Source organism: Procambarus clarkii, chromosome 5 (assembly GCF_040958095.1).
Source record: "Procambarus clarkii isolate CNS0578487 chromosome 5, FALCON_Pclarkii_2.0, whole genome shotgun sequence".
NCBI classification, from domain to species: domain Eukaryota; kingdom Metazoa; phylum Arthropoda; class Malacostraca; order Decapoda; family Cambaridae; genus Procambarus; species Procambarus clarkii.
The window spans coordinates 51,007,921-51,020,714 of record NC_091154.1 but is presented as its reverse complement, the minus strand read 5'-3'; the positions used below and the strand labels follow the sequence as shown (position 1 = coordinate 51,020,714).

General features: G+C 45.8%; 1 protein-coding gene across 2 annotated transcripts in view; it reads left to right on the top strand.

Annotated features, from left to right (window-relative positions):
- Positions 1–222: 222 nt before the first annotated feature.
- Positions 223–12,794, top strand: part of LOC138350875 (uncharacterized) — a 45,996-nt gene continuing 33,424 nt past the window's right edge. For both annotated transcript variants that reach the window (XM_069302332.1, XM_069302326.1), the window contains exon 1: positions 223–509. In XM_069302332.1, the coding sequence (XP_069158433.1) occupies positions 240–509 (270 nt within the window). In that variant the 5' untranslated portion in view covers positions 223–239. The remainder of the gene's footprint in view (positions 510–12,794) is intronic.

Below are 12,794 nucleotides of genomic sequence, written 5' to 3'. Positions count from 1 at the left end.
ATCCAAGAGTCAATGCTCGATCCTGCAGACACAACTAGGTGAGTACACACTTTATACGTATTTTATACGTTTAAAAGACGACTTTATATAAATAGTTACAGTGTCACCTTTCTGTTACCAAATAAATGTCAGAAAACGTTATGTGTTTACTGGGTTGTGATGATTCACCATGAAGAAGAAGAGGAGCGACATTTGTCTAAGACTGTGACATTGTGCAGGTTGAGGGTGGACCAGGAGAGATGTACGAGCAGCTGCTGGGTGTGATCAGCCTGTGTGACGACATCGAGCAGGCAATTCAGCTGTTGTGGTCAGGAGCGTCCCTGGAGCCCCTGGGATGCTGGAGCGTCTCCCCGCTGTGTCTGGCCGTCACCAGTAACCGGTGCAGGATCACCACCCTCCTGCTGGCAGCTGGAGCACCGCTCACCACCACCTCCCACGGCCTCAACCTGCTGACACTAGCCTGGTGCTCCCCCGACGTCACTCTCCGTCTTCAGGTCACCATCACGCGGGTAAGTGTCCATCATACACCAGTTGGTATAGTGACCACCATACACCAGATGGTATAGTGTCCACCATACACCAGTTGCTATAGTGACCACCATACACCAGATGGTATAGTGTCCACCATACACCAGTTGGTATAGTGACCACCATACACCAGTTGCTATAGTGACCACCATACACCAGTTGGTATAGTGTCCACCATACACCAGTTGCTATAGTGACCACCATACACCAGTTGGTATAGTGTCCACCATACACCAGTTGGTATAGTGACCACCATACACCAGTTGGTATAGTGACCACCATACACCAGTTGGTATAGTGTCCACCATACACCAGTTGCTATAGTGTCCACCATACACCAGTTAGTATAGTGTCCACCATACACCAGTTAGTGTAGTGTCCACCATACACCAGTTAGTATAGTGTCCACCATACACCAGTTGGTATAGTGACCACCATACTCCAGTTGGTATAGTGTCAACCATACACCAGTTGGTATAGTGTCCACCATACTCCAGTTGGTATAATGTCCACCATACACCCGTTGGTATAGTGTCCACCATACACCAGTTGGTATAGTGTCCACCATACACCAGTTGGTATAGTGACCACCATACACCCGTTGGTATAGTGTCCACCATACACCAGTTGGTATTGTGACCACCATACACCAGTTGGTATAGTGACCACCATACACCAGTTGGTATAGTGTCAACCATACACCAGTTGGTATAGTGTCCACCATACACCAGTTGGTATAATGTCCACCATACACCAGTTGGTATAGTGTCCACCATACACCAGTTGGTATAGTGTCCACCATACACCAGTTGGTATAGTGTCCACCATACACCAGCAGGTATAGTAACCACCATACACCAGTTGGTATAGTGTCCACCATACACCAGTTGGTATAGTGTCCACCATACACCAGTTGGTATAGTGTCCACCATACACCCGTTGGTATAGTGTCCACCATACACCAGTTGGTATAGTGTCCACCATACACCAGTTGGTATAGTGACCACCATACACCAGTTGGTATAGTGACCACCATACACCAGTTGGTATAGTGACCACCATACACCAGTTGGTATAGTGTCCACCATACACCAGATGGTATAGTGTCCACCATACACCAGTTAGTATAGTGTCCACCATACACCAGTTGGTATAGTGACCACCATACACCAGTTGGTATAGTGACCACCATACACCAGTTGGTATAGTGACCACCATACACCAGTTGGTATAGTGACCACCATACACCAGTTGGTATAGTGTCCACCATACACCAGATGGTATAGTGTCCACCATACACCAGTTAGTATAGTGTCCACCATACACCAGTTGGTATAGTGACCACCATACACCAGTTGGTATATTGACCACCATACACCAGTTGGTATAGTGTCCACCATACACCAGTTGGTATAGTGTCCACCATACACCAGTTGGCATAGTGTCCACCATACACCAGTTGGTATAGTGACCACCATACACCAGTTAGTATTGTGGTATAGTGTCCATCATACACCAGTTGGTATCGTCTCCACCATACACCAGTTGGTATAGTGTCTACCATACACCAGTGTGAGAGTATTTGTAACTTGTGAGAAGTTTGGAATAAATTGAAATTGGTATAAGGAATTGAGCTCGGAAAATTTCTAAGAATTTTCTTTATTCTTTAACCTTTATTCCTGTCGTGATATTCAATTAGGTCGCCTGAGGAAGGACTTGCTTAGCTAACACACCAGTGTAGTAAGCAGCTCATTCCTCACTTTGGGACCATGTATGAACAATTGACTAGGCGCGAGCAAACGCCGAGACCCCAATGAAAATTGAAATCCCCCCCACTAGGCCGCTGACCTTCGCCAATCGCCGAAGCGAATCTAACGAGTAGGTCACGGGCTCTCACAACAATAATTTATTGTTGTGTGGTGCCGTATATTTGATCCAATGCTCAGAATCAGTCTCAATTTTATTTGTCGAGTGTGAAGAACATTTGCATAACAATAATAATGTGTGGGGGTGTAACGAAAAGACAGTGTTAACCATAACAACTTAGTTTATTCAATAAAGTACTAACTACTACAACAAAACAAAAAGAAATGTCAATGACGTTACTCGAAATCCTTCCTGTGACACTATCAATGACAGCTAGACACCAGCCCCTCGGGCTGCACAATGAACTAACTCGAACATAAGTGTGACCACAGAGGAATCAACAAGAAACAAGAACTAACAGATCTATAATCACAATTACAACAAATGACACAGTGGGTTCTGAAACACGTCTCCAGTAACCTCCTAACTGTTCTACGCCTCAGTGCAGTCTACTCCTGCAATGGCGGTTGCAATGCAATCAAATCAGTAGTCTTTCAATGACAACAATAACTAATGGGTTCACTGGCAACTCCAGCAACCCTTCCTCAAATTAATCCTTACGTTAACACTCCGTCCCACGGATGATCAACAATCAATAACAATTGATTTACGTTAATAACACAATAACATTTACGTTAAATTAATAACACTTACAACTGTCACTAGTAACGCGGAAATTACACAACACTCTACCCGTCGAGCATTCAGTGAGAAAATCCCATTAATCCCTGTACTACCAGACAGCTGATTAATCTCTTTACTAGTTACGTTAATTTACGTTAATCGGTTACTAATCACTCAGCGATGGTAAACTCTGATTTACAATGTCCAAAGTGCTAAGAGAACGGTAATCACTCGTGATTACCTTCAGAGTAATTAATTACTATCCTCAAGATCAATAATTAAACAATTAAAATACGCAACCTTTCACACTGGCTCAGCAATTGACATTAAGGAATGAATTCCGTCTGAGCCTTCCATACTCAGACCAATTCAGGCGGCTAATAACAGTAATTAGCCCCACATTTACGTTATTCTAAAATGACGTTACTCCTCCCACGAGTCAATCAAGTGCCGGTACTTCCGGGCAGATAAATAACGACGTTACGTTAATGGAACAATGTAGCCTTCGTGTGAGTCGATCAAACAAGGATCGAGGTTAATTACTTTGACTTCCTGAAACACGTCAATTACCCGGCCCACTGACCGTTAATTACGACAGACAATACTCTAATTCTTATCTGGCTGATGGCTAGGTTCCTCGAGACAACCGTAGCTGCTTGCAGGAAAGTAAATTAACCCAAACGTATTCTACGTTACTCAAATTGTCAGAGAACAAATTCTCCTAAAGCAATGGGCATTCCCTTGGTTACGTTATATTAATTGCCTCGCAATCACCTCACTGAATACTGGACTTCGATGTCCTACCAGATAACCAGGAGAATATATGTGTACCCAAGTACTCGTCTACAGCCGAGTTCACCCACGACAATGACAGATGACACTAACAAATCACAGTGATTTACGTTACAATCCGGTTGCAATGACAATACTGCAGAACCTAGTAAAATAACATACAGGACATGAACCCTCTAGAACACTGCCCCACAATGACTTTACTGAACTGCAATCACGTACAGTGATGCTCAACACTAACAACAATCACCATCAAATAACAACCCCTTTGCAATAACACACACGGCAAGTACTCTAATTTCCAAGTATTAGAATACTGCACACACTTACTTACTGTTGCAAATGACCCCAGTGCTCTCAATAACCCCTAAAACATAGGTCAAAATATTTCAATCACCACACAGTAAATAACACAATAACACTGGGCACCGTGACACTACGATTATATATATATAATTACTGCTGACACATGTAGCCTACAGCTATCAAACGTTATTGGGAACACTAAAGAGATCTCGCACTCCTTAAATCACATGGGTGAGTGATTTATCGATCACGCGTGCCGATAAACACTCTCGAGAGTTACCTTACTCGACAGAGCGGTGGCGGTCTCTCCAGACAGCCTCGTCACTCACCAAATTCTACCAAAATTACGATAATACATATATATATGTAAATATAAATCACACTTGTCACGGCCCTGGGAACAATACAAGAAATTAAGACCACACTGTGGTACACTCCACAATAATCATTGCCAGGAATCACTGGCGTTACACATACCTGAGCGCTCAGTGTTGGAATTCCACACCTGCAAGACCACACATGGAAATGATATCACTCCGTCCCACGGACGATCAAAAATGATTACCACAATGAATAATATAATTATTACATGGACATCCTCTCAGTCCTTGGCTAATCTATGTATACTCTGTTCCCGTGTGTACCCATACACACACACACACACTGTACGTCTGTGTACACCAAACGTAAGCCCCTCGGGACTGACAAGATGACAACAAAGGTGATTATCTCCTCGCCCACACTCCACTCCACCTGAACAGGTGCTGCGTGACAATGTGACGGAACACTTGACCTCGAATTCAAGCTTTTTAGAGACTAACTGATCACCAGAAATACACACATAGGTACTTACTCATTCACACTGCCAGCTACACACCATTCCCATACATCAGGCATCCCGCTACAGGCGGCTGGCTCGCTCAGGGTGGCGTAGGCGGCGGTAGTACCTTACGTGGTATTTTTTTCGTACAATTGGCGCACACTCGAACCCCTCCCACTCTCAACACGGCTGAGTTCGCACCCTCGACCCACCGGTGAAGTGTAGCGTTCGTACCCAGGTTACGCGAATTTCCCCGTTCCCATCGACTGCTACAGAGCACTAGCAAGTCTAATCATCACTGGTATGTGATCTACGAGTCTGTTACTGCTCGTATGCACATTCCCCACAATCCCAGATCACTGTACCTCTACCCACTGTACACAATGTCTTAAACCCCTCCAAGCGACGACTTCGGCCGGATTCTGTGACGACCTCTGTCGTTGGTGAAGCAGAAAGCATCAGCAGTTGAGTAGTCCAGCCACCACGACGCCCTATACTTCAATTTGGCCGAATTGAGTACAGGAAGCGTCTTGACAAGGTGGCAGCTGGGTTCAGAATGATGCTTACACCGGCTATCCCCGCGTCCTTCTCGAAATAACCAATGAGAGGAAGGCATACAGCGGCCTACCCCTCTCATCCAATCAGCGACAGTGTAGCATAGCCCCTGGGGCAGCTCCAAGATGGCCGACCAACATGGCGGCTCAAGATGTTTGCTAAGATGGTGGCTGTTTCCTTGACGACTTGAGCGCGGGAGGCCCACAGCTCACCCACGCCGGCGGCCTAGCTGTTCCCGCGCAAAGTGGAGTCTCGCCTCATGCCATACAAGGAGATGATGCTATCAGCTCTAGCACTGTCCACAGACGTGTTACTCTGGCCAGGGTAACATTTATGGACTGCTGATGACTGGGGCTCTCACATGAGCCCAAACACTAGATGTTTCGGTTGCTGGTACCAAACTTAAGTCCGTCCACTTAACAAGTGCACTTAACAAGTGTACTGGCTCCCACAGGCATAAGAGCACTATTGTAAGTGAGCTGGTGAACCATCTCCTCACAACCAGTTGGTATAGTGTCCACCATACACCAGTTGGTATAGTGACCACCATACACCAGTTGGTATAGTGACCACCATACACCAGTTGGTATAGTGACCACCATACACCAGTTGGTATAGTGACCACCATACACCAATTGGTATAATGCTCACCATACACCAGTCTAACTGGTGTATGGTGAACACTATACTAACTGACAGTGTACCAACTGGTGTATGGTGGATACTATACACCAGTTCAGTGTATAGTGTCCACAACCCACTATACCATACACCAGTATGGTATAGTGTCCACCAGACACCAGTTGGTATAGTGACCACCATGCACCTGTTGGTGTAGTGTCCACCATACACCAGTTGGAATAGTGACCACCATACACCAGTTGGTAAAGTGTCCACCATACACCAGTTGGTATAGTGACCACCATACACCAGTTGGTATAGTGTCCATCATTCACCAGTTAGTATAGTGTCCACCATACACCAGTTGATATAGTGTCCACCATACACCAGTTGGTATAGTGTTCACCTTACACCAGTTGGTATAGTGTCCACCATACACCAGTTAGTATAGGTCCACCATACACCAGTTGGAATAGTGACCACCAAACACCAGTTGGTATAGTGACCACCATACACCAGCTGGTATAGTGTCCACCATACACCAGTTAGAATAGTGTCCACCATACACCAGTTGGTATAGTGACCACCATACACCAGTTGGTATAGTGACCACCATACGCCAGTTGGAATAGTGTCCACCATTCACCAGTTAGTATAGTGTCCACCATACACCAGTTGGAATAGTGTCCACCATAAACCAGTTGCTATAGTGTCCATCATACACCAGTTGGTATAGTGACCACCATGCACCAGTTGGTATAGTGTCCACCATACACCAGTTGGTATAGTGACCACCATACACCAGTTGCTATAGTGTCCATCATACACCAGTTGGTATAGTGACCACCATGCACCAGTTGGTATAGTGGTATAGTGTCCATCATACACCAGTTGGTATAGTGTCCACCATACACCAGTTGGTATAGTGACCACCATACACCAGTTAGTATAGTGGTATAGTGTCCATCATACACCAGTTGGTATTGTCTCCACCATTCACCAGTTGGTATAGTGTCCACTATACACCAGTTGTTATAGTGACCACCATACACCAGTTGGTATAGTGACCACTATACACCAGTTGGTATAGTAACCACCATACACCAGTTGGTATAGTGACCACCATACACCAGTTGGTATAGTGACCACCATACACCAGTTGGTATAGTGTTCACCATACACCAGTTGGTATAGGGTCCACCTTACACCAGTTGGTATAGTGTCCACCATACACCAGTTGGTATAGTGACCATCATACACCAGTTGGTATAGTAACCACCATACACCAGTTGATATAGTGTCCACCATACACCAGTTGGTATAGTGTCCACCATACACCAGTTGGTATAGTGACCATCATACACCAGTTGGTATAGTAACCACCATACACCAGTTGATATAGTGTCCACCATACACCAGTTGGTATAGTGTCCACCATACACCAGTTGGTATAGTGACCATCATACACCAGTTAGTATAGTGACCATCATACACCAGTTGGTATAGTAAGTAAGTAATTATCAACAAGAAGGCACCAAACCGGGAAGGCTATGTAGCACCATGAAATGCGTGGGGTAATCAGAGGGCGCTAAACATCACCAAGGATGCCAATACGAGAACAGAAACGCATAAGGCGAACGATATCAAAAGTATCTGAGTCACGAAGAATACTATCGAGAGAAGCGACCGCGGGGGAAGGTCGGAAAACAAGACACATGCTCGTCCTGGAAGTCAGGACATTCAAGAAGGATAAGCACGACTGTAAGAGGGACAATGCAATTAGGACAATAAGGAGCAGGGCGGCGCTCCATCAAGTGACCATGAGTTAAGCGAGTATGTCCAATACGCAACCTCGCCAGAGTTGTTTCCCATCGCCGGTTACGGTGGTAGAAGGACGGCCACGAGGACACACAACTTTTAAGAGAACGTAATTTGTTACCAGTAACAGACGACCAACAAGCCTGCCAACGGGTAAGGATGGAGGAATGGATAACCGGGTAAAAGTCGGAATAAGGAATACCTTTACGAGAGATGGGACAGAAGCGGACAGCTTCCCTAGCGGCAGCATCCACACGCTCATTTAAAGAGACACCAATATGGCTGGGAACCCAACAAAACTCAACCGAGTTAAATTTACTGTGAACAAGAAACAGCCAACGCTGGATCTCGACAACCACTGGATAAACTGGATTAAAGGACCCGAGAGCCATGAGGGCACTACGAGAGTCAACAACAACTACAAAGAAAGATTGACAACAAGAGAGCAGGAGACGAAGAGCATAGAGAATAGCATAAAGCTCTGCTGTGAAGATGCTAGCCTCCGGAGGTAAGCGACACATATAAGTGTGATCTGGAAAAACAACAGAGTAGCCAACACCATCCGCAGACTTAGACCCATCAGTGAAGACGGAAACGGAGTGGGAGTGAGAAGAAAAGTGCTCACATAGTTTTAGAACCGTAGGAGGGGTAAAAGCTTTAGGGATGCGGGTCAAGGACGTACAAAACTGCGGAAGGGGAACTCTCCACGGGGGCAAAGAAGGAACTACACGAGGAGAAATATTAGAAATACGAATGGAAAGAGAATCCTGTAAGCGAGATAACCGGACAAAAAGAGGGAGGTGGTGAAGAGGAACAGGAACCGCAGGAGGGGTAAAAGTTAAAGCACGACAGAGGCGAGAGGAAGGCTGTTGCAAGGACCGAGCAAGATAGCGAAGACAGTAGCGATCACGGCGGTCCTGGAGAGATAGGAACCCAGTGTCAACATACAAGCTGAGGACGGGAGTCGAACGAAAGGCACCAGAACTGAGGCGCAACCCAGTATGGTGCAAAGCATCAAGACGGCAAAGAGTGGAAGGAGAAGCAGACGAGTAAGCAGGGCAACCATAATCGAGCTTAGACAGGACAAGAGAGAGGAATGTAAAGCAAGGAGAGTGCGCCTATCCGCTCCCCAAGAAGTATGGGACAATACCCAAAGGCGGGTAAGGGCCTTCGAGCCCTCAACGCTGAGGTAAGAGATATGGGGAGACCAAGACAAACGAGTGTCAAAGAATAACCTAAAAAGCTTCGCGGAATCTTTGTAATCAAGGGGATGACCATAAAGTGACAAAGAGGGACGAAGAACGATCCGTTTCCGAGTAAAAGTCATGGCACAAATCTTAGTAGTAGAGAACTTGAAGAAATGATCGGTGGCCTAAGACGACACGGCATCTATCGCAAGTTGAAGCCGGCGTTGAAGAAGAGGCGAATCATCACCCTGACAGCAAAGGGTAAGATCATCGACATAGAGAGCGGAGAAGGCGCCTGAAGGAAGAGAAGAAAGAAGACGATTGAGAGCAACCAGAAAAAGATTAGTGCTCAGAACACTACCCTGGGGCACACCTTCGTATTTGTGAAAAGAGGCAGAGAGAGCGGTACCAAGCCTCACCCGAAAGGAACGACGAGAGAGGAAGCTGCGGAGAAAGAGACGGAGATGACCACGAATGCCAAAAGAATGAAGCTGGGATAGAATATGATATCGCCAAGTGGTGTCGTAAGCCTTTTCTAGGTCAAAAAGGACGGCAACAACGGAGGTCTTCGCAGCAAAAGCAGTACGAATATAGACCTCCAAGTTCACCAGGACATCTGTTGTGCTGAGGCACCCAGTTGGAATAGTGACCACCATACACCAGTTGGAATAGTGACCACCATACACCAGTTGGTATAGTGACCACCATACACCAGCTGGTATAGTGACCACGACACACCAGTTGGTATAGTGTCCACCATACACCAGTTGGTATAGTGACCACCATACACCAGCTGGTATAGTGACCACGACACACCAGTTGGTATAGTGACCACCATACACCAGTTGGTATAGTGACCACCATACACCAGCTGGTATAGTGACCACGACACACCAGTTGGTATAGTGTCCACCATACACCAGTTGGTATAGTGACCACCATACACCAGCTGGTATAGTGACCACGACACACCAGTTGGTATAGTGACCACCATACACCAGTTGGTATAGTGACCACCATACACCAGCTGGTATAGTGACCAACATACACCAGTTGGTATAGTGACCACCATACATCAGTTGGTATAGTGACCACTATACACCAGTTGATATAGTGACAACCATACACCAGTAGGTATAGTGACCACCATACACCAGTAGGTATAGTGACCACCATACACCACTCGGTAAAGTGACCACCATACACCAGTTGGAATAGTGACCACCATACACCAGTTCGTATAGTGACTACCATACACCAGTTGGTATAGTGACCACCATACTCCACTTGGTATAGTGACCACCATACACCAGTTCGTATAGTGACTACCATACACCAGTTGGTATAGTGACCACCATACTCCACTTGGTATAGTGACCACCGTATGCCAATTGGTATAGTGACCACCATACACCAGTTGGTATAGTGACCATCATACACCAGTTGGTATAGTGACCACCATACACCTGTTGGTATTGTGACCACCATACACCAGTTGGTATAGTGACCACCATACACCAGTTGGTATAGTGACCACCATACACCAGTTGGTATAGTGACCATCATACACCAGTTGGTATAGTGACCACCATACACCAGTTGGTATAGTGACCACCATACACTAATTGGTATAGTGACCACCATACACAAGGTAGTATAGTGACCACCATACACCAGTTGGTATAGTGACCACCATACACCAGTTGGTATAGTGACCACCATACACCTGTTGGTATAGTGACCACCATACACCAGTTGGTATAGTGACCACCATACACCACTTGGTATAGTGACCACCATACACCAGCTGGTATAGTGACCACCATACACCAGTTGGTATAGTGTCCACCATACACCAGCTGGTATAGTGACCACGATACACCAGTTGGTATAGTGTCCACCATACACCACTTGGTATAGTGACCACCATACACCAGCTGGTATAGTGACCACCATACACCAGTTGGTATAGTGACCACCATACACCAGCTGGTATAGTGACCACGATACACCAGTTGGTATAGTGTCCACCATACACCAGCAGGTATAGTAACCACCATACACCAGGTGGTATAGTGTCCACCATACACCAGTTGGTATAGTGTCCACCATACACCAGTTGGTATAGTGTCCACCATACACCAGTTGGTATAGTGTCCACCATACACCAGCAGGTATAGTAACCACCATACACCAGGTGGTATAGTGTCCACCATACACCAGTTGGTATAGTGACCACCATACACCAGTTGGTTTAGTGTCCACCATACACCAGTTGGTATAGTGACCACCATACACCAGTTGGTATAGTAACCACCATACACCAGGTGGTATAGTGTCCACCATACACCAGTTGGTATAGTGACCACCATACACCAGTTGGTATAGTGACCACCATACACCAGTTGGTATAGTGACCACCATACACCAGTTGGTATAGTGACCACCATACACCAGTTGGTATAGTGACCACCATACACCAGTTGGTATAGTGACCACCATACACCAGTTGGTATAGTGACCACCATACACCAGTTGGTATAGTGACCACCATGCAACTGTTGGTATAGTGACCACCATACAACTGTTGGTATAGTGACCACCATACACCAGTTGGTATAGTGACCACCATACACCAGTTGGTATAGTGACCACCATACAACTGTTGGTATAGTGACCACCATACACCAGTTGGTATAGTGACCACCATACAACTGTTGGTATAGTGACCACCATACACCAGTTGGTATAGTGACCACCATACACCAGTTGGTATAGTGACCACCATACAACTGTTGGTATAGTGACCACCATACACCAATTGGCATAGTGACCACAATACACCAGTTGGTATAGTGACCACCATACACCAGTTTGTATAGTGACCACCATACACTAATTGGTATAGTGACCACCATACACAAGGTAGTATAGTGACCACCATACACCAGTTGGTATAGTGACCACCATACACCAGTTGGTATAGTGACCACCATACACCTGTTGGTATAGTGACCACCATACACCAGTTGGTATAGTGACCACCATACACCACTTGGTATAGTGACCACCGTATGCCAATTGGTATAGTGACCACCATACACCTGTTGGTATTGTGACCACCATACACCAGTTGGTATAGTGACCACCATACACCAGTTGGTATAGTGACCACCATACACCAGTTGGTATAGTGACCACCATACACCAGCTGGTATAGTGACCACCATACACCAGCTGGTATAGTGACCACGATACACCAGTTGGTATAGTGACCAAACCACACACAAGAAGATGAGGCGACGACGACGTATCGGTCCGTCCTGGACCATTACCAATGTTGACTGTGATGAGACGAGGGAGGCACGGGCGTAAGGCGAGAGAGGTGAGCAGGAGGAAAACTTAGAGGAAGGTAAAAGTAAAGTGAAAGATAGCGGTAAAAATGGGTATGAAAGGGTAATAATAGGTGTAAATGGAACGAAATAGATGATAAAAGAAAAAGACGAAAAAGAAAAAAATTGAGCGGAAGGCTTATGTTAGATTACGGTTGTTAGAAAGTTTAAAGCATTTCAGTATATAATGTGAAAAGGAAGAGTCAACAGCAACAAAACCAGGGCTAAGGTTCATGTTGGGTATATGTGTATCAGAGCCGATTCGACATGACTGCGTCTGTGTAG